The sequence below is a fragment of the Triturus cristatus genome, chromosome 10 (genome assembly GCF_964204655.1).
Source record: "Triturus cristatus chromosome 10, aTriCri1.1, whole genome shotgun sequence".
NCBI classification, from domain to species: domain Eukaryota; kingdom Metazoa; phylum Chordata; class Amphibia; order Caudata; family Salamandridae; genus Triturus; species Triturus cristatus.
Genome location: NC_140593.1, coordinates 1,025,558,843 through 1,025,584,623, shown reverse-complemented (window position 1 = coordinate 1,025,584,623; position 25,781 = coordinate 1,025,558,843). Strand labels below are relative to the sequence as shown.

Genomic DNA, 25,781 nt, shown 5'->3' with positions numbered 1-25,781 from the left:
AGAGCAGACTTGAGGCAAATCACCAGGGTGGTCGGCCTGTTGTCCTTCATCCAGGCAATATTTCTGGGTCTGCTTCATTACAGGGCTCTCCAGCATCTCAAAGCTCACCATCTATAAAAAGGTTTGACGTAGTCAGAGAAAGTTCCCCTGTTGGAGGAGGCCAGAGACAAAATAAGATGTTGACTCCCATATGGAGGCATGGAATGGGACAGCAATCTTCGGCTCCAGTCCAGACTTCGTTGAAGAGTAGGATGCCAGCAGGAGTGGCTGGGGTGCTCGGGCAAAGAATCTTCCCCAGGAGGACAATGGTTTGCACAGGAGCAACAGTTACATATCAACTGTATGGAGCTTTTAGCGGACTGGTTTGTGATGCGATGACGGGCCAGAGACCAGACTCCGTGCCGAGTCCCCCCCAAAGATGGACTTCGTCTCAGCTGTGCGATACATCAACCTCTTAGGCGGGACGAGATCCTAGACACCTGCAGATCTGACCAGAACCTTCTGGCACTATTGTCTTGAGCACAACATTTCGCTCATAGCGGAACACCTGCCAGCCAAGGACAATGAAGGGGTAGATTGGAACTTCAGATACTTGAGACACGAGTCTCTGGAAGCCCCATCCAACGATCTTCAGAGTGATAGAAGCGAGATGGGACTCATTTATGGTGGACATGCTTGTGTCAAGGCTGGACCATCAACTAGACAGATTCTTCAATTGGAGGCCGGATCCCCAAGTGGTAGCAGTGGATGCCGTTCTCCAAGATTGGAGTCACAAGAGCGGGTTTGATTCCCCCCCAATTTCTCCATCATCACTAGATTGTCGGTACAAGTGAGAAGATAGGTCAGCGAACCTGGTGGTAGCCAGGCTGCAATGGAGGTCACAAGTGTGGTATCCAGTTCTGAAGGAACTTTCTGGGGGTTCAATAATCCTTCTCCTCCTTTTTCCAGATCTTCTGCTGAAAATTCAGGGGATCCCACATCCCCTAGTGCTGAACGGATAACTATCTTATGGCGTGGAAGATTACAAGGAACAATGGAAGGTCCCTGAACTTTCGCATGATGCACAATAGCTCTTATCAAAAGCCTGGGCCGAAGGCACAACTAAGAGATACAAATCCACCTGGCCGCGACAGCTGGGTTGGTGTGTCCAGAGGGAATTGAATTCCATGGGGTCAGGAGTTCTGCATATCTTGAACTTCTTGTCCTCTTTGGCATCGGCAGGTTTAGCCTACAGATCGATTAATACCTTTTGATCTGCCATTTCAGCTGTACACCTCCCGCCGGCAGTTCTACGGTAGGGGAACACACCCCTTAAATTGAAAGCTGATGAGGGGAATTCATCTCTTTTTCTCCTGAGCCATGGCACTCTACCTTTGGGAACGTAAATAAAGTGCCTAATCTCCTAATGTCTTGGAAAAGCAATAAGTACCTATCCCGGAAAGAACTTTCAGGTAAACTGGCTATGCTCTTATGCCCGATCTCATGTAAACAGGTCACAGATTTTCAGGACACTTGACGTTACAGGTAGAGTATTTACCACTGAAGGGGTTACTTTTCCATGTATTTCGAAGAACAAAATATAATTCCCATTTGATTTCTTACCCAGCTTTTGATGATCATCCCAAATTGTGTGTAATAAAACCCTATGATTCAGTGACTGCAGAATTATGCCCAAAAAGCAAATGTTAACTCCTCATTTTCATTTGGAAGCCTTTCTATACAGTCTCATCTCCTACTATAGTGAGATGGATTAGATGGGTAATGCAGGAGGCAGGTATCAATATTTCCAAGTTCAGAGGGCACACCGCAAGGGGTGCTATGGAACTGAAGACCTTTTCACTGTGGGCTCGACAGGAAGACATTCGAAATGCTGTAGATTGGTCTTCAGATTGAACGTTTAAACGTTTCTATTTTCAGCCAGTTACGGATATGGCAACAATGGTGGTAAATAAGCTTTAAACAAGCATAATTTTTGCTTTCAGTCCTAACGTAAATTACAAAATTTCCTAGCTTTCATAACAGAACGTTTTAATTCTATGAAGGACTTTGAGCAAGAATTACTTCCTCCCTCGATCATACCTCAAACCCCCCCCCCCCCCCCCGAACCAGATTGTGCAGGTTAAGGCGAAACAAGAGTATCGATAGTAAGAAAGCTATCTTCTGATCAAACTAAAGTATGGTTATAGTATATCCTATGCATGCTGTTGTCAAAATGTGTTTGGGAAACTTTGTATTTCTTCATCTATTGGCTGTTTGTTAACTGCTCTTTTTCCTCACCAGGTGATTGTTTTACACACTTTACCTGTACATTTCTCTACTAGGAAATGTGTGGATCCAAACAGGAGTGATTTTGGAATGGCTTTTCGTCGAACGAAGAAACATGGGACCTGATAAGAGAAGGACCGTTGTAGAGTTTATGGTGTTCTGATTGGACAATGTGTCATTTTTCTTTTTCCCTAAGATTCATTGGAAAAGTAGTTTGTTGATATTATAAAACATGGCTGTTGCTGAAAAATAAAGCGAAGAAAGAAAGCATAATCCTCGCCTCTGAGTCCTTAATAGAATTGAAACTTTCCGTTATGCAAGCTAGGAAATTTTTCATTTGCTTGCAAAAAGACCATGCCACTTTTTCCAAGTTAATCATGGTAAAAACTCATTTAGCCAACAGCAGTGAGAAGGCCTTGTAACTCCCAAAAGAGTAAATAGACAGTAGGATCCCACGTCGCCACATCGTAAATATGCAAACACAGAATTTACAGAATCGTGTTCAGTTTGGATTCCGGCATTACATAGGGATCTTGTGGAGTTCACCTAGTTTAAAGAAATTGGGCAGCTGAATGCATTCAGACACTGTGTATACATCGGTCTACTTGCATTTCCACTACTGAAGATACTATTAGGATATATAATTTAACTTTTTCCTATTCCTCAATAAACAGCACCAAGAAAGAAAGATTTAATCAGAGACATGATTCAGGATACATCTTGCAAAACATAGCCTAGTAAAGTTGCCAGCTGGGTTAGTAATAAACACCCAAAATGTTGACGAAAGAGAATGAATAAAGCATGTGAATATATGAAAGATCAAATGTTTGGAAATAGATTTTAGCTTTAAAATGTTGATTTGGATTTCCTTCTACTCCCTAGCAGAGTTTTAAGGCAGAGAAAGGAGTTGGTGAAATCCACATTCATATTCAGAGACAAAGTAATTAGGACAATTGTGATGGGACAGACTCGAAGGCATAACCTTGATGGTCAGACTAGTTCCACCCACACAGGGATAATTTCAGGTAAGGTAGAATCACTTCAATCTGCACATCTGAAGTTTTATTACATTGCAAGACGGTGTCTCTGTAGGTCTGTAATACTCATACCAGATAAGTGGATCAAAGTTCTATAGAACCAACAAGCAGAGATACTATCTCTAGAAAGTAAGATAGAATCCTTGTATCAGAGCTCAACAGCAAAACCAGGCGGCAAGTGGCTCCCAAGGTAGCACAAACAGAAAGGGAGAAAGAGGACATTCCCTGTCAGGCTCCTCTCCCTATGCCAGTGGGCAAACAAAATATTAAGAGGGGTCATTAGACGCATAGGATTTGATGACAGATTAAGCACAAGCCACCATCTTCCTGGAATAACACTGATTTACAGGTATTATCCTGGAAGCTGTCTCCCTGTTCACGGTCTAGTATAAGCAATGTGTTTTCTTAAATGTGGTCTCTAAAATAGCATGGCTTATTTCTCCCTAGCTTTTGATGGACCCCTCTACAGCATTTATTTAGATTTCTTTTGTTTATCAAGATACATGGCACCTCTGTTGTGCCCGCTCCTTTACATTCTTTTATGTGCCATACTACAATATTGTGGTGAGGTTTTCCCCAAACACCTTTCTACTCCATGCATGTTTCTAGCAGAGTTCCATGCTGGCTCCTCAAATTTCACCTTTTTTCTCCTGCTCATCAAGATGTGGGGCGAGTTTCACCTACTCCAGCACCACTTGGTCCTTGCTCTTTTGTCAGTGAGCCTCAGAGCTTCCTGCTTCTGAATTGGCCCTGCTCATTGCAACCCTGCCAATCCATATGAAGTGCATATTTCTTCTTTTCCAGGTCCATTTTCTCCTTATCTGACTTTCATTTGTTCTCAGTTGGTTTCCTTTTCCCAAAAACAACTGACAATTGACTCTTGTTGAGGGCAGTTACTCCCATTGTTTTTTTTAACTCTTTTTGCTAATTTCTAGAGCACACATTTTTTTCCTATTGTAATACTGTGGTAGCTGAACAGCTGTTTGGTAATGCAACTCTGTATATGTCATGTCTCCATGTCATAAAAGGGTTCTGTCAGTGCTGTTGGAAGTTGACCTAGCTTGGTGATGGATGGGTGAGATCATTCTTCATGATAACAAAGAACCTATTTTAACAATGCTGAAATATCCTGGCAGAGTTAGTCCTGAATTGCCACAAATACATTTGAACTTTTTCTACATTAGTAACCCTTTATTTGCAATACTGTCTTTTTTCTACATTTTTAATACATACAAAGGATAAGTGCTTCACACTAGAATAATCTGTACACAAAACTGTGCTAGATGTCACAATACGGCAAGTTGGAAACTATTAACATAGCCAATCACCAGCTAGTAGACAGATAAATAGAAGCACTTGTGAGCATTAAATCCACTGTTCAGCTAAGAACATAAAAAATGTTTTGCTTAAGTTTGTGCTTCACAAACGAGTCTATAAAACAGAATATGATCAGCGCATGCTAGGATAAAAGGCTTTAAACTGCAATGAATTTGATACCTGCAACTTAGATTTGATGTAACAGTTGTCAAAACTGTGGATTCTGGCATTCCCAACTAAGACGCAATGAATAGCACTACTGCTTGACCGTCAACATTTTTAAATATTTAAACAGAAGTTTTACATCCGAGGAGTCTTGGTAACAGGATGACTGGCAACACTGAACATGGCTACAAGCATTGGAACCCTAACACAGAGAAAAGAAACCAAGCATAAAGCCAACCTGTACATGCCATAGAAATAAGACTATATAAATAGCATGATTAGGATCCTGTAAAAAAAGCTCACAGTATTTGGTCACAAATCTAGAAGAACCAGAAATGCCACAATTCCCGGCCATGATAAAAAGAAAAAATACAAGCGAGGTATATACCTTTTTTCTAAAATAGGTACCCTGATATTGAAAAACACAACAGTCAATGGTGCAAGATAATAATCATAAGGTATACAAAAAATTTGCTTGAAAAGCTGCACCATATGCTTTATACCACCAGACACATTTAAGGAAATGCTTTGAAACAAAATAACAAATTTAGTACTTTGTTAGGAACTGAATGCCACACTTTTATAGCTTTCTTAAACAGTCCATTTATTTATCAAGAAGATGTACAGAAAAGAATGGTTTCTCTGTTAAATTCCAGATGCTTTTCCTATTTAGAAGTAGCTTTGTCCAAAATGTAGCTACTACTCAGATATTGGTATAGTTGATTTGAACAGACCCCCATCTCATTTGATTCAGCTCTCATGTGATGTGACAACTTCAGTTTATTTTGGTAATTAATTATGCCAAAATGCAAGTCATGCAAAGCTCCAATACTGTTCTAAGAACACTGCTAAAGCTTTGCGCTGAATCAATGTCAACATTCTTCCTGGAATAACCTTCACAAGCAGGTTATGCGTACTGAGTTTATGATTATCCAGAAGTAAAACAATTGTTTCTTCAGGCATCAATGTTGGTGAGAAATCAAATACGGTAACCACAGCGGCTCTCAGTGTAACTTGGAAGTGAGACAAAAGTCCACAAGTGGATCCTCCTCATGCTACCATTGAGTCTTACAATTACAAATGTCACACCCACAGCTTACACCATACACTTTTGCTTGGCAATTTACCCACACAGCAAGTTCATTGATCCACAGCTTTTGCTTACTGAGATTTTATGGAAAGACAGGAGGCTAGCATTATTCATTAAACCTGGTATTCACTCTACTGAGCAGCAACCTTAAAAGCTTCCAAAAAACAGAACTTTAACACATCATAATATAGCCTTATAGCTTGCTGTAGTGGGCTATGACGGGTATTAAAGGCCCACTCCAGCGTTCAAGGCCTGAGCCGAAGGAGAGGGCAGTTAACAAGGGAGCAGGTCTTCAATGGCCGGTATAGTCAGCTACGGAGGGCTATAAGGCTATTTGAACATTCGCCCCAAGAGGGCGGAATGTTCTAAATAGCAAAACAAAAGCCTCACTGAGCCAGAGAGGGTTGAAATCCCCCCGGGCTCCGTGAGGCCTATGTTCACAGCAACAGCTGTGAACAAAGGCAAACGTTGAAATGTTGATGCTCCTGGTTTTTACCAGCCATTAGAAACCCAGAGCACTCCACTGTCTTCAATGGAGCTCCCAACATTCCAATGTTCTAATATAGTTTAGAAATTTCAGTCCCACAAGTACTCCACTGTGTTAGGATTTTTTCATGTCTGGGAAGACATCTGGCTTAAAGCTGTGCGGCGCCTGTCACCGCACCATGTCAGACACGGACCGCACCTCGTCTGCCTGTGGTGCCTGGAAGACAACCATGATTTGAAGTCCTTCTTTGACTGACAGGCCATGGCTCCAAAGGCTTTGAGGGAGCAGTCCCTAAAGGAACCGCATAGAACGACTCCTTAAAGATCCTGCTCGTGGTCCCATTCGAGAGGATGGTCTGGGCATTGATCCAGGAGTCCTTTTCATCCCACTCTATGTCCTCAGGACATTCCTGCAAGATGCGCAAGAAGCATTAGAAGTCGAAGTGTGCTTTGACTTCTCCCGGTCCGTATGCCTAGGCGACACAGGAGTCTTGGCGCTTAGACCTTGTTCTTCAGAACCTGTGCCAGGGTCGACTCCATGCCTCCTCGATTTTCCAGGAGCCACAGCAACCCCCACCAAACTACGAGAAATGTATGAGGCCATGCATCTCATTTTTGGGCGGCCTTACCCCACCGGTGTGCCTGCGGGCCGTGTGGGGCTAGAGGGGGGGCTTCATCGGGTTCCGCACCTGTGGCTCTGGCCCTAGCGCCAATGACCCCCTATGGATCCAGACCGACGTCGGTCGTGCCATTGCGACCTTCACCTGAGCTGGTCCTCCGACACCACCGGCACCCCCTGGCAGCGACAGTTCCATTCTGATTCCCAATGACCCGAAGCCAGATCGACGTCTACCGATGCCGATCCCTGCGCTGACAGAACCTAAAGGTTCCAGGTTGTTTCCTGAGCCTTATCCTGAATGGCTAGAAAAGGAAGAAGATTAGGAGGGGTCGCTGGACCCTTTACAAGACCAGCCTCATCAGGAAATGGACTGATATGGGGTATGCCCTTCATTTCTACTCTATGCATGACAGGAGAGCTACCAAGGCAAAGACATATCACTTAGACAATAAGCTTACTGTATAAACATTCCATTCCTTTTTTTCGGACCCAGCCTTAACTGGCCTTGACTTTCTCTTTAGCTTTACAGACTTGCACATTTCTTATATATTTACAATCCTGGCGGGTCCCAATGCTCAAGACAGCAAGACAGAACCGGATGAGTGTGTAAGAACTAGGACAACTAAAATGTCCCTCAGCCCTGAAAGCAAACAGGACCGGTATTGCTGCAACCGATGAGCTAGTGGCGTGTATAAACATCACATAAGCTTTTTGGTGTAGGTCTGTGCCAGCCTTTCTGCTTTTATGACTCTTAGATAATGAGAATTCTCTCTATAATGCAAAGCAGACATTCATAGAATACAGAGCTGTACAACAGAGTTGTCTTTTGCAGATAATTTCACATTGCTAGTTTCCTAATTTCACTGGAAATCAAAACTCTTTCCAAGCTCAGCTGCATTTTTATTATCCACCTGTCTTGGGTAGATAACAACTGGGGCACTTTGCTATTCCTTGGTAGACCAAAAGCTGTCACATGTTTTCTGATTATTTATAGGGCATTCTGTAAACCATCAACTTATCTATAATTACTTTGTACCTTGGGTGATGTATTGGCCTAGCAATTGGATAAAACAGAATAACACAAAGTGGGAAAAAAGAACCACAACTTCACATCATTAATGTTATGGTGTGAACACCCAGATTTCGTAGGGAGCTTTCCGGAAACAGGGAGTAATTTTGGAAAAGGGAAGGAGCCACTAACACTGCCATCACCAGCAAGAACTAGGTAACAACCAAAATGTGAAAACCTCTTCTGTTAATCAATCTCTCCCAGAAACATGCATCAAGCTGCCTTTTATTTGGTTTAAGACAACCATTGTTTTACTTCCCCTTGTTAGCTTCACTTTGACATGTGAAAAATGTATTATTAACTAGGTGAAAGACCCTGAATATTGTTTCATCCGTCACCAATGATGACTCAAATTCTCTAAACTATTTTTCTACCATAATGCATATGCAATGAAGACTATATGACTCTTAACAGGTATTTATTTGTCTTTTATAGCCAGTTCATTTCTTGAATTCATTTCTTTAGGGTAAGGTAGGTTAACTGAATTAGGGGCGCTCAGGTCTTATGGTGAATAACCACAGACATGTATATTAATGTCAAACAGGCAGTTAATCAAAGATTAGATTTCCTCCTTCCTCAGTAAGCCAATTGGTTCGCTCAATACTCGGGTCTTAGTTCTCTGTGCTGCAACATGGTAGGGGGTGACCTTCAGGGGCAAAAAAAAATTGCATTTGGTGGAAAAGTGTAGAAGTAGGAAGGAGTCCCATGATGCTTTCAATATATGACAGGATAACTGTAAAAGTACTACATAGGTCGTTTATGGCCTAAAGAAATATACTTGGTGATGGACAAAGAAGCTTAGAGGCAGGACCATCCGAGCAGGGCCATCCATGGATAAAGTGCTAGATTTTTAGCCAAATGTGTGACTTTCACAACCTTAAAGTTATCTAAAACATTACCTTTGACCATGAGAATGGAACAAAATGAGGCAACAAATGTAGAATAACTCAAATGATAAATGGGTTTAAGAAAAAAAGAAGCTGAATTTTGGGTTCAGACATATGGAACGAAATTATAATGTTTAGGAGTTTCGACTATACAAAAGATTGAATGAAGAGTATTACTTTTTCACTACTTAGACTGTCAGAAAACCTAATAAATCCCACTTAACTTTATTAAATCAAGCTATCCATATGAAATATATAGTTTAAAAGAACAAGCATGCCACTTTTAGTTAGTGGATTACAATCGCAAACATTGGGTTAAACGTTTGCGATAGAATCAGTGAAAACAAGGGCGCAAGGTCAGGAAGCATATTTCTCATGTAAAACAGACATTTTCCATGAGTGCTCTCCTTATCTAGCACATGAAGGGTCTTGCAATCTCTAGACTTTACTAAGTCTTGGCACCATGAGGTGGCAGGGGGTAAAACGTAGATACCATTGGGAAAATGAGGTTTGGAGAGAGCTGTGACTCAGAGTTAAAGGATGGTTAATAAATATGTAAGAACAAATGACACGAATATTAGCATCGTTATGCTGTTATACACCCAATGAACTCTAGAAGATTGACACTTCCACATACATGAGTAGGACATATGGAGGACATTATTGACTCATGCTCTGGAATGTAACAAACTGAATACATATTGTGAGGACATGTTGATGCTGCCTTGTAAACGGTCACTCTTCGAAATACAAATTATGTAATTTTTGAAGCACAGTAGCGACTTGATTCCCAAAAGAATAAACTTATTGTTCATGTTATTATCCACAACTGATATAGAAAAGGCAGAACATTCCTTAAATAGAAACGGTTGTATGTATCACACTGTATAAACATGATAAACTCACTATCCTATATGACAATAAGGCCTTGGGATTCATGGAGTATCCTTGCCCGAAGCGGCTTTGAGAGTCCTGGTTCTTACCACAGAAATTAAAGTGGGATTCAACTGTGATACCACTCCCACCCCATTATGGGGTCCAGTGCGACACAGTTAATGGAAACTTTAGCAGCTCATTACTTTCAGTGATGATAATTTGGAGGTTAAAGTAGAGTGACAAAGGGGAATGAGAGAAGCGAAGTTAAACACAGAGATGTATTAATCTTAAGAGTTGCTGGAATTGAGCCACCATTCTGTTAGTAGAGCCTGTAACAAAGGAAGTAGAGTACTAAAATTTGAGGAGAAAAACAATGGTAAAAAAAGTATTATATATACACAATTACAATTCTGAATGTCAAGATTTTGTTAAAGAGCTGGCGTACATTGAAATCTACTACAAAGTGCAAACCATAGCAGAGAGCTAAGAATGTAGAAACAGCAATATGAACATAAAGATCCATAAATCCTGTGGAGAGATGAACTTTATAGTGCTGCCACTATGAAGAAGGACCCATAAAAGCATAATACTATTCAGAAGTACTTAAGGGAATTTGTCATTTCCATACAATGTTACATTAAATTGAGATTTTAAAAAATGTCCATACCTATGCAGTCATGGTTTGGAGTGTCACTCTTATCACTGTAGCCTGATCCTAAGCGGCTGTGGCATTTCTGGTTATGCAGCAATCGCTTCCCATGCTCAGATGTCCTGACCATAAGAGCAGCTATGGGGTTGTTCTCCTTGCAAGCACTGTCTATGTCCAAATCCAGTCTGCGCTTCACACGGTTTTCAAAACTGTCGTCTAAAAATTGTTCATTTACATTTGGTGTGTCCATGCACTGTTGTGAAATTTTGTTTTGGAGTAGCATCGGAGAAGGAGTATCAACATCATAGGACTTGTTAAGTTCCATTGGTGATGCACGCTTGATTATTTCAGTCAAACTATTTGGCTTTAACCCATCTACTGGTAGACTAATTGATTCAGGAGACTTGACGTTGGCAGGTGGCTCATACGATTTTGAAGCCATACTGGATGTTTGGTCTCTTGAGTGTGACTCTGTGACTAATGCAGTCATGTCGTTTGTAGAAGAGTCACAAACAGCATTTTCAAGCATATTTAAACCTTGTGGACAAGAAAGATTTGGTTTGCCTAAACGAGATACATCAATAGTCTCAGATGTGCATTTTCTGAGCACTTGGCCTTTGCTAACACAAACTTCAGTTTCATCACCTGCAGAATTTGACAAGGGATCACAAATGTTGATATCTTTCATACTATCTGGTAAACCAGGTCCCATTGTTTTACTCTTATCCATGGGGCTTAAATCACACGCATTTACAGGGCAATTTATTACTATGTGGCCCATTGAGGATGTCCTGGGGCGTCTTCTGTGCATTTTGGGACTTAGACTTGGCTCTGGACTGGGTAATTTGGCATAAGAACCAGTAAGGCTTTTGACAATGCTACTTTCATAATCAACTGTGAAGTTGCTTCTCAGTTCTTCATCTGATTCGGTATCCACAGATGATGGTGTTCTAGATCTGGCAGGAATGTCTGCTTTAGAATAGCTGGATAAGCCCACAGTGTTTATGCTGTGCATCTGTGTTGGCGCACCTTGGAGAAGAATATTTGATTTATTCAAGCTGGGTTTATCAAGAGCCACAGGGCTGCAGCTCCTGCTTTGGTGTACAAATTTAACCTTTTCTTTCACGGAATCGCTTATTTTAATTGCATCAGTTTCTTTGTCTGAATGGCTCTCATTAACACTTCCATTAGAACTGCGTCTTATGCTGTGCCGTGTTTGCTCTCGCTCAATGCATTCGCGAGACTTTTTCAGAAGGTTCTGCAAACTCATTAAATAGGGATCGGGGGTTTCCTCAAGAGTTCGTGGAGCATTAGACCCTTCTTTTGTGGTTGAAAAAACACTCAAATGTGGCATAAGTTGTGCTTTACTGCAATTAATAACATTGTTATGTGCTCCGTTATCCAACTGGGTAGCATCTGGGCTGACTATTTTATTTGGAGATATATTATCCTCAGTACTTGCCACAGACTTCTTATCGGTTGACTTCAGGTCTGTGTTAGTGCCTGGTGAAAGATCCTTCAATGTGGGTTCAAGCTTAGCTGATCCAGAAAGTGCAGTGAAGGCTGGTGGGCCGACTATGCTTGGTAATATTGCAAAACCATTCATGCATCTGGATTCAGAACTCTCTGTACGTTCTACCCCTTCTACACTCACATCACTCATAGAAGGGGCCTTTCTCACCTAGGAAGAGGAAAAATATTGTACAATTAATTATTAAACAGAAATGTCACAAATTTTAAATAAAAAAAGATAAAGAAACTACATACATGTTTATTACATGGTAAGGCCTAGCAAAGTAAATTGAAGTAAATTATCTCAATCTACAGAACTCGTTAAGAGAGTTCAGTCAAAGCCTGGGAAAACACAGGTCTTCATTATGCAAACTCAGGACAAATAGCACTCTTTTACCGCCAATTTGAAGCAGTCTCTTTGGCTACAGGAATTTTATGCATAAGACCTACAGCAGCAGCGTCCGCTGTCTACTGCAGAACAGATTTATTACTGACCATCTTTTTTTAACAAAGGTGACTTTAGAACAGAGCGATACCTTACACTCATGACAGGGCTAGGCTGTGTGAATGGCACTTTCGGGGAAATAGAGAGGCTAATGTGCATGGCTTTGCGTCTTAAGTTGAGACCCATTCAAATTCATATTAATTAATAATTATATTTATTTGTTGTAGCTTTATCTAGTTTATCAATATTATGAGAAAGACAACAGTACGGCACAACTACATAATCTCTCCTTCCCATCCCTCTCTGTTCATACACCCCCTATAGAATTATTCCCATTTTACCGGAGTAACCCAAACTTCAAGGTTATAATTATTGGTTGAGGTTGGAGTCCAATATGCTTGCATTCACATACACGGTGAAGTAGTCACCTACACAACATTTCATTCAGAGGGTGAGAAATCCGGCGAAAGTCTTTGACAAATTCTAACATATGCTCCTCCACGTCAACAACCAGCGGTGGACTGATTAAACATGTCACACCATTTGCATGCATCATAGAATATGGATTCACTGTTCATCTGTTTATGTCTGAGTTCCATCCAGGAATCACACTAAGTTTCAACCTCTTTGTTCCTAGCCGCACCAAAATCCTTATTAGATTATAAAGCCTATGCAGTGGCACAGAGGTGTAAATCCAGGGTTCTCAATCATCAGATATGGTCATTCTTGTAAAGACTTGTGTAAAATGGAATTTTGTTTTTAGAAAAAATGCATTGTCCACTGTTCATTTTTTGCCCGAACCTTGCATAAATTTCTTGAACTTAGAGCCTTGTCATGTACAATGCTGTTGCGCAGTGGCAAAGCCAGCGATTCTCAAAACCAACATGTCTGTGACCGCAAAATGACGAACTGAAAAAGTCTTTCCAACGGTTAACAGAGCTTTTGAGATCCTTCACGAATTGCAACTAGTAGGGGCATGAAAGAGACCCCTCCTATTTGGGAGTCGCAATGCAAAGTATTACTTGTTTTTGACCCTCAGCTGCGGTCTCTACCCATTCATCAGTTAATTTGGCTATGCTGATTGCAGTCAAATGTTGGAGTGTGAGCACCTTGCCTCTTCATTCTTTATACACATGATATGCTGGTCAAGGACAAGAATACTACCTTCACCAAACTGAGGCTGACTTGTTTGGAAACCAATGCACACAATCATTTAACTGTGAACCTGTGGTGAAAGGGATCCATGTCCGAATCTGCCTGGAAGAAGAATAAAGGGGTCAGTACGCACCCCAAATCCTTTGCCACCACCACATTGAAGCAGGCGGTCTGATCGCAGTGGTCACCTTGGGGATAAGGCAACTCGTAATATGCACGCCGGTGCAGCTCCCCTGTACCGCCCTATAGTGGCTGCCTTTCCCCGACCGCAAACTCGGCGGTCGGCAGTCTGCTGGCAGGCCAGCAGCAGTCTTCACAAAGCCGTTCCACTCAACTAGTTATACGGCGGTCGGACCGCCGAGCTTACCGCGCCCAAACCGTCACCACCACCACCAATACGTCAGTCCATGGGACCGCCAAATACGTAATAAGGCCCTTACACTAGGAGAAGGGTTTGAAGATCCTCTGAATAGGAAATGTACAAAGTACATTTAAAGAGCTAGGATTGGCCAATTTGTTTGATTTACCCTCATCTTTAACTAAAGCTGAACGCAAGCTTGTTCAGCTTAAGTTTTACGAGTTTAGTCAGATCCAGAGTCTACGTATGAAATATACCAAAAATTCCATTAGGGACTACATTTATTTGTCAGGACTAGGTGATTCGAGGATTTATTTAAATTTAGCTCTGACTCTGTGATAAAGGTCACTTATTTTCCGCTTTAGAGCAGGTACAGTGTGGCGTCTCCTCTGTTTCTCGGAGGGCCAGAGCCCTTTCTGCTGTACCACGAGGGTTTGCTCATGTGAGAGGACCTCTGTACAATCATTGTTGCATTATATATTTTTTGTAAATATTTAGAAGTGCCTTTTATTTACTTTTTAAAACCAATCTAAAGGAGTCTAGAGTTTAAAACGTGCACAGTAGCCCTGTTTTATTTGCAGCGTTTAGGCAGCGTTGACATCTGTTATAGCAACATCACAAAATAATATGATGGACAGAGTGTTGAAACTTTTCAAACACTCACCCCCAGTCACAGATCTGGGTTTAATCTATCATTTCTTTGCTCACTATGCCACCCCAGTTTGGACCCAGCCATATGCAAATCAGTCTGGACCATGCTCCTCATGGGAACAGTCCACCCCGAACTGCCATGCCAGGTCGTCTCTGGCCCGGAAACAAGCATCTTGGGACCCGTTTTGTGAGTTTTTTTTATTTCTGGAAGGTTGTTTAGCTAAGGATATCTTATTTTTAGAATTGAGATTGTCAAAAAATCTACATAGTGGGTGGCATACACTTTGTACTTCTCCTTAGAAGGACTACTTGCGCAATTTGAACTAATGGTATGCACTTTATTCCTGTCAATTTGCATAGGTTTATCAGAGATATAACATTTTAAGCTGATTTTCTTGTACTTCTGTATTGTTCTTTTTTGATTTTTATTTAAAATCAAATAAAAGGTTTTTGCCTTGACTACTACTTTGCACCAACTACTTACTGGAAATGGAGTGGGCCAGTTTACCAGAATGCTTGGTGTAAGATGTAAGGATTTGAGTTGCATACTACTGAGTATAGCAAGGCTTGTTTAATGCGCTGGAAAGACTCGCACATTTTGATACATTCGCAACAAGGCTATTTTGGTTCACAAAACCTTGGATATCTGAAATGCTGTAGGCCACACCAGGTAACAGCCCAGTTGGAGCAGAGTGTCACTGGAATATGTATATGGTAGAAAACTCCGATTACAAAGTGTGGTGAAGAAAATGAATAATGATGCGAGTATTGATCATGCTGGTACACCACCTGAAATGACTATAGAAGATTATTTGCACTGAAGAATTCAAGAGAATCTTGAGAAAGATCACCTTTTCATTAGACAAGGGCCTTTACTGTGACACAAACTTATATCCGTCTTTGATAAAGTATATATAGGATGGTCTCAATCCCAGCTGTAAGGTCTACATAGAATAGTAGAACCGATTGAATTAAATCCAGTACCACTAGAAGGTCTTCTACTAGGACCAGCGGAGCCAATTGTGTAGGAGGGAGGAGCATCACGACATCAATTGTTTATGAGCAACAGCTTATAAGTTATTTGGCATTTTTGTTGTTGTTTGCAAGCAATGCATTCCATATTCTTAAGAACGCAGTGTAAAATAAAGAATTCAAGCAGTATCAAAGACTATTAAGATCATTCTTTATTATGGATTATATAGCCTATGAGAAAAAACATCGTGAGGAAGGATGCTTTGATGATAAGCAACTTTTTGTAGGCTATCAATCCATTGTTTCATAACGGGAAACAGCCATTTCAACGCAACTTACTACGCGTTGCTATTACATCGCATGCGTTACAACGCATGCGATGTAACAACGCGTAGCGTTTACTACGCATACCATTATATCGCATGCGCTTTTTTAACACATGTGATGTAATGGCTATCCAAGTCATTGTGAGGAAACTGAGGCTATTTTCTCACAACAATGTGCACCGCCTCTCGAAGCAGGAACCTGGAGCAGAGACGGCGACGTTGGAGAGGAATCACGAGGAAAGAGAGGTAAGGGGGTTACTTTTGTAGGGTTTAGGGAAGTGTCAAAGTAGTGTTGTAATGTTTGTGTAGTGTGGGGTTGTGTTTTACGTTTTAGGGTACTTTTAGTGTGTTTGTGTAGTGTAGTGTTTTAGGGTTGTGTCAGTGTTTTAGGGTTTAGTGTAGTGTTGTAGTGTAGTGTAGTGTAGTGTTTTAGGGAAGTATCAGTGTTTTAGGGTTTAGAGTAGTGTTGTAGTGTTTGTGTAGTGTTTTAGGGTAGTGTCAGTGTGTTAGGGTTTAGTGTAGTGTTGTAGTGTTTGTGTAGTGTTTTAGGGTAGTGTCAGTGTGTTAGGGTTTAGTGTAGTGTTGTAGTGTTTGTGTAGTGTAGTGTATTAGGGTAGTGTCAGTGTGTTAGGGTTTAGTGTAGTGTTGTAGTGTTTGTGTAGTGTAGTGTTTTCGGGTAGTGTTACTGTTTTAGGGTAGTGTCAGTGTTTAAGGGTTTAGTGTAGTGTTGTAGTGTTTGTGTAGTGTATTAGGGTAGTGTCAGTGTTGTAGTGTTGTAGTGTTTGTGTAGTGTAGTGTATTAGGGTAGTGTCAGTGTGTTAGGATTTTGTGTAGTGTTGTAGTGTTTGTGTAGTGTAGTGTTTTAGGGTAGTGTCAGTGTTTTAGGGTTTAGTGTAGTGTTTATGTAGTGTTTATGGTAGTGTGTGTAGTGTTTTAGGGTTTAGGGTAGTGTTGTAGTGTTTGTGTAGTGTAGTGTTTTAGGGTAGTGTTGTAATGTTTGTGTAGTGTTTTTGGGTACTGTTGTCGTGTTTGTGTAGTGTTTTAGGGTTTAGGGTAGTGTTTGTGTAGTGGTTTAGGGTAGTGTTGTAGTGTTTGTGTAGTGTAATGTTTTAGGGTAGTTTGGGGGGGTCGTATAGGGTAGTGTTATTGTAGGGAGAGGACTGGGGGTCGGGGGAGGGTTGTGTTAGGGTAGGGTATTCACTTACCTTCCAAACTTTAACCACGAGTATAGCTTTACCACGCATGCCTTTGCGTTGTAATGGCATGCGTGGTAAAGGCATAGTCGTGGTAATAGTTTGCGATGTAATGGCATGTCGTTGTCATTGACATCGCATAGCAATACCCGCGTTGTAATGGCACGCATGGTATTGGTATGTGATGTAATGACATACATTCTTCATAACTGGTAGGCAGGAATTATATTGGTGTGTTTTTTAAAAGCGCTGACTGACTGAAATATTTGTAGAGCGCACGAATGCCGCGGCGTCTTGGCGCTTGATATAATCTGTCACAGAGGTAGAACAAATATCAAGTTTACATTGAAGGAATTTTAGTTGGGTAATAGCTAAGTGTGTTATGCAACTTCCTGGAGGTTACAGGAGCAAACATGGATGGGAGGTATGACCTAGATTTTAGTAGTTTGACTAATGCCACTGTTTTACTTTGGATTTTCTTGATGAACTTGTGTAACAGTATCTTCTACCTCCTGCTATCCTCCAAAACACCGGCTTTTGATTTCCTTAACTTTCAGACTTTCACCATTTACTCCTTTGTGCCAGATCATTTTTTTTTGTGGAGTGAAAACACAAAGCAAACCACCATCATCACCGTCATTACTGAAGGCGATCATATACAAGAACCATTTCACCTTAATGACAGATAGTATGTTTAAACTGTTGTAACAGATATGGGCAGCTATACAGCTTCTGAATATGTGAACATTGTTATGTACTACTTTGAACGAGAGCACATTCTCCAAAATGAATCCCCAAAACACCAGCTCAACCACTTGTTGTGGAACATCGATGATTTAATAGCCATATTGACAAACATCAGATAAACTGTCAACTTTCTACAAGACACTCATCATTCGATTGAACGGACTAACTGGAAAATCAATGGTTAATTTATTTCTTTAACTTTTTTTTTTTTTAAATAGCTATATCGATTTACCCAGTCGATAACGGACTACATTTTGACTTGTATGTCAAAGAAACTGACTGGAATATTATACTTTCTACAAATGGTTTTTATCCACCAAAATTTATAAATAACCTACTATATACCCAACTTTTATGAGTGTACCTTTTTGCCACTAAAGAAAAGAAATACAATGTGCAACAGAAATGATAACCTACCATGAATTTGCCGTGACATTGAATTGAAACCCAACACCAAATACCACAGTTAAAAACACATAACTGAAAAGTTTCAAAATCCTGAGGGGTTGTAGTATTTCTAAAAGCAATATTCAAGATCACAAGATTAAATTCTTTGGAACCATACGGTCTGAACGATGTGAAACAGCTACTGTGCTTTTTTTTTTTTATAAATAAGTCCTAAGTGACCATGTGATATGTTGATGACATCAAGTAGAACTCAAACAGAAATATTAAATATTATTTTAATTTATAATATATATATATATATATATATATATATATATATATATATATATATATATATATATATATATATATATATATATATATATATATATATATATATATATATATATATATATATATATATATATATATATATATTACCTACTGGCGGTCGCCAGTAGGTAGTTATAGTTAGGACCCCTTTTCCATAGGAAAACCTCAACATTCTATTTTGAATAACTTTGGCGCCGGTCAATGAATCCTCGCGAATTTCTCAAAATAGGTGGGGCGCTACGCTCCGCTCCTACCCTGAAAGTCTCGGGGGGATTCGTCAAGCGGGGGCTGAGATAAAAGGGGGGTCCCAAAACGCGTTTTTCCCATGCATTTTTCCATAGGACCTTTAGAACGAGCTACAGCCCGAACGGCTGAACAGAATTACTAGAAATTTGGCAGAGAGGTAGTCCCTAGGTCAAGGAAGTGCCTTTTGTAGGTTTGGTGTAAATCTGTTCAGTAGATTCTGAGAAAATAGCCTTTAAATCAATATATATATCTGAGCCCGCTTACGGTACGCTTACCGTACGCTTACCGTAAGCGTACGGTGGCGTGCGCGAGCGCGATTCTGATTGGCTCTTAGATCTTAGTAAACATTCGAATCGGCCGAAACCAGGAAGCGGCGTCCGCCATTTTGTCTCTCGCACTAAGTCTTGTTTATCAAACATGATGGCCAAAAACATGTTACGGGGCTGTTTTGACAACTCCCTCCCACATAGTCATGTTGAGGGAGTCCCCAAACATCCCCCAAGAGCAAAAACGGTTTTATTTTTTTTTTCGGCAATTTCGCCGAGTACGCTTACCGTACGCTTACCGTAAGCGTACGGTAAAAAAAAAAAAAAAAAAAAAAAAACCACTATCCACACTTACCCCACCCCCTGTGCTTTTGGTGGCCGTAGGCCACCAAATGTACAGGGCTTATTAATAGGTAAAAAAAACTAAATTTTGGCAACATGAAATTATAAAATCGAAATAAAAAAAACACTATCCACATTGACCCCACCCCCTGTGCTTTTGGTGGCCGAAGGCCACCAAATGTACAGGGCTTATTAAAGTTGATAAAAACCGTGCACGGAACGAACTGCGTTAAGTGGGCGCGCACGCCTCGAATGGCGTAAAGTAACTTAGCATTTAAAAAACCGTACAAATTCACTGAAAAAACCATAGGTTTCACACACGTTATAGTTAGGAATTAGCATTTAAAAAACCTTGCAAATTCACTGAAAAAACCATAGGTTTCACACATGTTATAGTTAGCGGAAATTTTACTGATAAAAAACCAGTGAAATTGCCCCGTTATAGTTAGTGCTGGCAACTATAACTCACGCGACCGCAATCTTCTGCTGATGACATATGTGTCTTTATGAAAAAAAAATATTTGTAATATATGTATAGCTAAAAATGTATGGAAGAAGACATGGGCAAATAAGTGTCTAAATACAGTATTAGCATCAGCAGAGGATTGCGGTCGCGTGAGTTATAGTTGCCAGCACTAACTATAACGGGGCAATTTCACTGGTTTTTTATCAGTAAAATTTCCGCTAACTATAACATGTGTGAAACCTATGGTTTTTTCAGTGAATATATATATATATATATATATATATATACACATATATATATACACATATATATACACACATACACACACCCTAGTGAAGGCTTGATATAAGAAATCACAACAATATGAACAACTAAAATACCATCTTATTTCAAAATTGCAACACAGATTTTTATAGAATGGATACCAAAAGAATGATATCTACATAATTAATTCAGGCTTTAGCTCCGATCTTGGTTAGGTGTCCAGATCTGGTGATCAGTGTAAGACAGAGTGAGCGCTGCCTTATAAGACAGTTCCAGGCTGCCAGTGTTGATCACTGCCTAGGAAGTGGCTAAGCCTTGGTTCCTTCTCCCCGTGTCTGGTGATCAATGTCTGGATGAGCAAGTGATCCTCTTTCGTGAGTGCCAATCCGGGACTGCTGATCAGGAGACCAAGGCATGTTCAGGCAGAAAGCAGGATGGCAACAGCGTAAAACAGGTAGGTTTCCCAATCAAGCATGCACAGAGAGAACATGGGTGTCCTAAGCATTATTGAAAGGAGGGGGCAGATGGAGGCTTCGATTTTGCTCTTCTAGAGGTATAAAATTACCTTCAGAATGCATACGAAATATGGCTGCAAAGTAAGCAGCTCTTCCACAAGAGTTCCTCTCCAATCAAACCTTTATCCCTGGAGATCTGCCCTTTTCCATAGCCAAAAGGAATTCTCTCCTTTATTTTAGCTTTTTCATTTGAACTTAACTTTTGTCCCAAAAGGTCCTTATTCAGTCTTACCACATGGGGTTGAACCCCTCGTTACTTAAGCTACTGATGCAATGCTCTTCTTAGCGTGAAGGAATTCCCCTCCCACTCTGTGGAACACTCAGGACTCTTCACACTCTGAACTATGAGGGGAGGGGCATGGAGGTGGGTGTGGTTGGGTCTCCTGCTTTCAGATGAGGAAAGTGATATATTGATGCTGCCCCTGACCCAGTTAAAGAGATTTAGAAAGTGTGGGTGGGATGGCAGAGCTCAAGGAGAAGAGGTGAGAGATTTGAAGAAGTGTGGAGAAGACATGTGGGGGTGGCAGAGCTAGTCAAGGTCAGAGAATGAGCAGTTAAAGGGCTTTGGTAGCAATGGCGTCTTGCCATAGCATAATGGGTTAGCTGGCAATGGGTGGCACAGCCAGTTGACGGCCAGATTAGACCAGAGTGAGCAGGAAAGTGAGAGTGAAAAGTTCTCCAGGACAAGGAGAAGAAAAGCTTTCACTACTGAGCCCCTAATGCAATGTTTGAGTGCACCTGGCACTGGCCAGTCCATCTGTTCCTGACATTCCTGGGCCAAGGGAAAAACAAAATGGTTTTAGGGGTGTGTGTGTGTGGTTCTGGGGTGGAGGAGTATTTTATATGTTTTCTCTTAACCTCAGGAGGGTCCTTTGCAGCACCACTGTGCTATTGAGAGCCTAGCCCACAGGGAAGGTTGCGGGCTTTGAACCAATATGACGGGGGTGGCTGCAGGTAAGAAATTGGAGGTAGGAGATTAGGGTGTTGGTGAAACCAAAGCAAGGGAGAAAATGGGGTGCATAGATGCTTTGGGCAGAACTTATCCCATGAATCAAGGGGTGGTTGCGAAAAGATGGGGGGCTCAGGTTCGCTGGTTACAGGAATTACAAATCTGAAGGAGAACTTTTTGGGAGTGAGAAGACAGACACTGGTGGGAGTACCCAGCGGACATGCTTGCGGTAGATCAATGCATGAAATTATAGCAAAGTTTGGTCTGGTGGAAGTAGTTCTGTTTCTTGTATGGCCGGATTATTACTGTGCATAACTAACTGATCTTTTAGTAGGTCATCTTGTAAATTTCCAAAATTGCAATCAATAGCTAATTTCCTGAGTTCTGCTACATACTGGTCTACAGACTTTCCCTCTCACGGTTTACGTTGAAAGAATTTGTATCTTGTTATTCCTATACAAACTTTGGGTGCGAAATACAAATCTAGATCTTTCAATGCTGCTAGAAAATGGCAGTGTTTATCGTTGTACTTTTCATTGGGCAGTGACTCTTTTCATAAACTTCCTATAGCGAGGGTGTAGAACAGGTTACTTGGTAGTAAGATGCAGATGCCACCATCAAGGTGGCACCAAGGTGATCCCCGATAGATTTCCATTCCACCATACCGGGTTCTGCACATGCGGATGGATAAACATCAATATACTCCATAAGTGCCTCACTTGACCAAAACAGCAGAACACAACATCATTTGTTAGGTCATCAAGTGACAACCCCTTGTTAAACCAGAAGCCAAGGTTTTTAACCTCCAATAATGGGAACGGAGGGCAATCCAATTCAGTAGGCCAAAAAGACTCACTACATTCGCTATCCTGGCCCAAGAGCAACATTCGTCTTACTGCCATTGACCTTCAATATGTCACTGCTCAGCCAGGCTTGGATGGCAGACCAGCACATTCTGATGATGAAAGGTGTTCCAAAAATTGGCCCACCATCATGCCCACAACACTAATATCATAGTTGGCAAAGCGCAGTAAAATTAACAGCCCTGGCTGTCACACACACTGCCTTTCCACTCCTCTAGTCCATAAAGCCAAACTCTCCTGCTAAGCGATTTTAGCGCATGGTCAGACTTTAAAATTCTTCCTTTGTTACGTTATGTTAAAAGACTTATAAAGCGCAACGGTTACCCTAAGGTGTCCTGGCGCTAGTTACAATCTTCTAGAAAGCACAATGCGAGAAACCTGGGTGAGCGGTTAGTCAAATAGCCAGGTTTTTAAGGCCTTCCTGATTCCAAGTGAATCCTCTAGCAGTGTCTTTCTCTTCAGATGTCTCCTCAAAAACCAACTGAAAACAAAAACTAAAGATCCTCCGCCAGCCATATGAAACGGACTATTAAAACCGTCTTCGTCAGTTTCCATGGTTTATGTCCATTGCCTATACACGATAGCTGTTCCACTAACCTCCTTTCCAAAAGGCTTCTCCTGGTTCTTTAGTAATACACTCCGATTCCTCCCGCTTACGCAACTCTACAGAAAAGCGCCAACCCAAATGGAACCCTCCCCTGCTGTCTGGGGCGCAGCGCCTGGTCCGTGTCGAGCTGGTTTATGCAAGAGCGTGCAGATAAGAGTGCGGGCGCCCAGCAGTTTCCAGCACAGGGCATGTTCGAGCTGGACAGTAGTCATTAGCACAAGGCAGCCTCGGTGTTGGAGTGCTGCAGGGGGTCTGAAGGGAAGCCAGCCCTCTATTCTTGGCTGGGAGCAGCTGCTCCAAAACAAATCAGGTTACCGTTTCCAGGTAAACCGTAGTAAACACCAAGCCACGCTTAGTCGATTATCCACTCCGCTCTGCAGGTTTGACACAAGTTACGGGCAACGTTAGTAAACCCGCCAGCCTCACAAACAAGGCACGCACTCATATTCTACTGATGTAACTGCTGAGTCACGTTTTCAAGAGCTACCTATCTAAGGCTCGCAATTTCTTAAAATAAATAAAGAAAACTAGAATTGCTCGTTGTTAGCAAGTGTGATGGGAGTTCAACCCTGGTCTTTAAATTACTTCTCGATGTGAAAAACGAGGCACCTGAGCTGTTAAAAAACATTTCACACAACAGCTGCTCCTCGGGGAGTGACGAGACGCAGCATCTTTCTATTTTAAAGTAGGTGATAGTCCCTCGGTGTCACCAATGCGGTGCGGATGCAGTCTGCCCAGTTCATTTTCCACAAGGCCTTTCTATAAACAAATAGGTTGTGTGCGCGAGATTTTATTCTGAGTTGAACAGATAATCCACTTTTTTCGCAGGAGCCTCTATAAAGCACTTTCTCAGTCGGACTAGACGTCACATCATATTTGTAGAACTGAAAGCATACTACTGCCTGAGCCTGCTTGGACGGTTTCATATTGCTGGATGGAACCAGAGGGGTTAGTTGCTGCACCCTCATGTACTATTAAAGTGTGGGAGGTAGGCCACTTAGGTACATATCGTGCTAGGGCACAGAGAAGACATATGCAAGTGCACAGAGGGCTATATTGTGTTGCTTGTGTATGGCAAAGTCTGCTCATATGGAGTCGCTGAGATAGTATAGCGGAGTTTAGAGATGGAATGGAGCACAGTAGAGGGCGACATAGCGACACATCTGGAGGTCCCTAAAGTGATGTGTTATAGTTTTGGTTGGGTAAAAGACCAAGCTGTGTGTTGTTCATACCTCTCCTAGTGATGCGAAGCGGTTGGGTCTGCTAGTTGTGGGAACATCTTGGTGGCACGTTTTTATTGCCTTCCTGTATTTCTGGTGATCTTGTATGTTTGTGCTTCGAAAGCACTCCACAGTTCTGCAGAGAAATTGGTACTTTGAGGAAATTCTTATATGGAGGATCGGTCAACTGGGGTACTGCTCTATGGTAGAACATTCTCTTAGCGAAATATCTTTGCCACCTCTTGCGTAGGCACCATGAGTGATGGCACATGCGTAGATTGCGTACTTACAAAAAGAGGCACTGTTCCCGGGCGAATCAGGTCAAGAGGTGACCAGGATTCACGTAAGAAAAAGGAAGGGTAAAGGAAATTAGGTCAGGGATGAAGTGTTCTGGGTGGCGGGGGAGACACAATATTGTCTCTTGTTGCCCTCACACACCCCGAAGGATGTCATGCTTCATCATCGGGCGTGTGCTCCTCGTCGGGCCGGCGGTGCAATGCCCTACGGGTCCCCCGAAGGGTCTCTTTGGCGGAGATCTTTTAGAGAACAGCCGATGGGTGCATGCGGGTGTGTGGGAGGGAAGTCCCAGAATGGTCGGTGCAAGCTAGTGTGAGTGAAGTGTGTTTAAAAAATACCTAAGGAGTACCGGACATATGGTGATTTAATCAAGAGGTACCCTTGGTATGATTAAAAAGCCCGTAGGCAGGTCGTTATCAATAGAGTCGTAATGTGTCTAGATAACTTTAAAAAGAGGTCGACATGTTTCACGCCTTGGGTGGTCAAAGTGATCCTTGGCGTTTCTTCAGGACCAGGGTTGAAGGTGAAGTGAAAATGGTGCACAGACAGAAATATAGCGGAGGGTAAAATTATCCCGATCGCTATTAGGAGGGGGGCAAAAAAAAAAAAATGTTTGGTTTCCATCTCCTTTATAAGTAGTGAGTGAGTGAAGGAGTAAGTTATGCCCCCTTTGAAGCTGACCTAAAATGGAGGGAAGCAAAGTGAGGAAAGAACATAGGTTAAAACAGTGCCTTCTCTTTCGATTGCGACAGCGGAGTGTCATTGTCTCCGCTGTCGCACCATATGTCCGGTACTCCTTAGGTATTTTTTAAACACTTCACTCACACTAGCTTGCACCGACCATTCTGGGACTTCCCTCCCACACACCCGCATGCACCATCGGCTGTTCTCTAAAAGATCTCCGCCAAAGAGACCCTTCGGGGGACCCGTAGGGCATTGCACCGCCGGCCCGACGAGGAGCACACACCCGATGATGAAGCATGACATCCTTCGGGGTGTGTGAGGGCAACAAGAGACAATATTGTGTCTCCCCCGCCACCCAGAACACTTCATCCCTGACCTAATTTCCTTTACCCTTCCTTTTTCTTACGTGAATCCGGGTCACCTCTTGAGCTGATTCGCCCGGGAACAGTGCCTCTTTTTGTAAGTACCTGATCGATTCTTTTGGAGCATAGGCACTGGACCATTAACAAGCTCCTGGTCCCCC

At 41.8% G+C, this 25,781-nt stretch overlaps 1 protein-coding gene across 6 annotated transcripts in view; it reads right to left on the bottom strand.

The window, feature by feature from the left end:
• The window catches only part of CCP110 (centriolar coiled-coil protein 110), a 391,171-nt gene that overhangs the window by 163,855 nt on the left and 201,535 nt on the right, over positions 1-25,781 (bottom strand). For all 6 annotated transcript variants that reach the window (XM_085629056.1, XM_085629058.1, XM_085629057.1 and 3 more), the window contains one exon: positions 10,479-12,141. In XM_085629056.1, coding sequence (XP_085485182.1) covers positions 10,479-12,141 — 1,663 coding nt within the window. The remainder of the gene's footprint in view (positions 1-10,478; positions 12,142-25,781) is intronic.